Consider the following 1,885-nt stretch of genomic DNA (forward strand, 5'->3'; position numbering starts at 1 on the left):
ATATGGAGAATATATACGTAGTCTCGAGAACGTTATACACTCCACCTGATAGTGTATCAAGTCCATGTTGATGCCATGAATACTATCTCGACTGCCCGAGAGAAATTTCTGTTGGAAATGGGAAACGTCAAAAATCCCAAACCGGACAGAAAAGATTACGTAATGAATTGCTGTCATTTCTGAAGACAGAAATTAAAAAGTCGGAGAAGTATCAACGTTTCCAGGAAGAGAAAGAAAAGTTGTATCTCCATTTCCATCAAACAGGAAGACTGTTCCTCGAGGACAGTATACTACAGCCGCATTACAAGCTACGGTAAGGAAAGCTTGCTTTATTTGTGAGGAGGATCATGCCATAGAAAATTGTCCCAAGTTCATTAGCATGAGTCCTAAAGAAAGAATTACGAGCGTGAAGAAGTTGGGATTTATGCTTCTTGTGCTTAAGAAGGGCCATTTAGTAACAACTGTAAAGCAAAGTAAGGTGTCGAGTGAAAGAGTGCTTAAACGTCACCACCCGTTGTTCATCTGAATCAAGAGAAACGTTCGGTCATAGAAAACCAAACTGATACCATAGAGAACAATAGAGTTCATGTCACTCATGCTATGGTTGGTAATGGAGGCACATTGCTTCAATCAGCCCGGGCCAGACTATATAATGAAGACGGAAATTCTATGATTGTCAACTGTTTATTCGATAGCGGTTCACAACGTTCCTTTGTGAAGAAGAGCGTTGCAGAAGCATTAAGCTTAAAAGGACCTTTCGAAACAGTGAACATAGAATCTTTCGGAAACATTAATAGTGAATGTTTACGTGTACGCCGGGTAAAATTTTGGTTGACATCGGTGAGAGACAAGCCTCACAAGAAACAAATGGTGGAAGCATTGTGTTTAAAGAAAATCACTGACCGTCCGAACGTTCGTTTAGATATCAAACAATATAGCCACTTCACGTCTCTGCAACTGGCAGAAGATTTTAATGATTTATCTTCCACCTTTGACGTACTTATTGGCCTGGACTACTATTACGACTTTATTAATCAAGCTATAATCAAAGGTCAAGAGGGAGAACCGATGGCAATACATTCCACGTTGGGATGGATCATTTGTGGTCCGACTCCAGGAAAAGTTCCCATGAAGAGCATCAAGATGTTGTTTGCAAAAACAGAAGATCATCTTGATGATATTTTGAAAAATTTTTGGGATTTGGAAGCCATCGGGATAAAAGATGAAGAAAAAGAAATTGATTCAAAAGCCTTACAACTGTTTGAGAAAACAGTACGATTTGACGGGGAAAGATACGAAGTACAGCTTCCCTGGTCAAATAAAGAATCGGAATTGCCGAACAATTATAAACAGGCTTTGGATCGATCAATTCAAACGGAACGGAGCTTGTGTAGAAACCCTACCAAGGCTCAGTTATATAAGAATGGGATGAAAGAATACCAAGAGAACGGATTTGTCGAAGAAGTAAATGACGTACAAGGACGACCTGGAAGAACGTGGTATCTACCACATCATACCGTCCTAAGAGAAGACAAATCCAGTACGAAATGCCGGATAGTGTTTGATGGATCCGCGCAATTTCGTAATGACTCCCTCAATAGACAGTTAGATCCAGGACCTCCACTTCAAAAAGATCTGGTCCAAATATTATTACGTTTCCGCAGATTTCGTGTAGGACTGCAAGCAGACATATCAAAGATGTTCTTGCAGATTGGGCTACATGAAAAGGATCGAGATGTTACTCGATTTTTATGGAGAGAGTTGGGATCTCAAGAAACACCGCGAATATTCCGCTTTAAGCGAGTATGCTTCGGGCTTACTTGCTCGCCATTCCTGGCAATGAGCGTGACGAGACATCACGCATTGAATCATCTACAAGGATTCC

At 40.6% G+C, this 1,885-nt stretch overlaps 1 protein-coding gene across 1 annotated transcript; it reads left to right on the forward strand.

Annotated features, from left to right (window-relative positions):
- The first annotated feature begins 600 nt into the window (after nt 1–600).
- Nucleotides 601–1,843, forward strand: Tsp_14544 (conserved hypothetical protein). Its single transcript, XM_003370303.1, is given in 2 exon segments — nt 601–1,700; nt 1,711–1,843. 2 exon segments carry the CDS (start codon nt 601–603, stop codon nt 1,841–1,843), a joined length of 1,233 nt encoding a protein of 410 aa, XP_003370351.1.
- Nucleotides 1,844–1,885: the final 42 nt, after the last annotated feature.

This window comes from Trichinella spiralis (assembly GCF_000181795.1).
Source record: "Trichinella spiralis strain ISS 195 chromosome Unknown Scfld976, whole genome shotgun sequence".
Taxonomy (NCBI): Eukaryota; Metazoa; Nematoda; class Enoplea; order Trichinellida; family Trichinellidae; genus Trichinella; species Trichinella spiralis.

Excerpts from the sequence above, each read along its gene's own strand:
- Tsp_14544 (XM_003370303.1), top strand. The coding sequence starts at position 601 with ATGGTTGGTAATGGAGGCACATTGCTTCAATCAGCCCGGGCCAGACTA.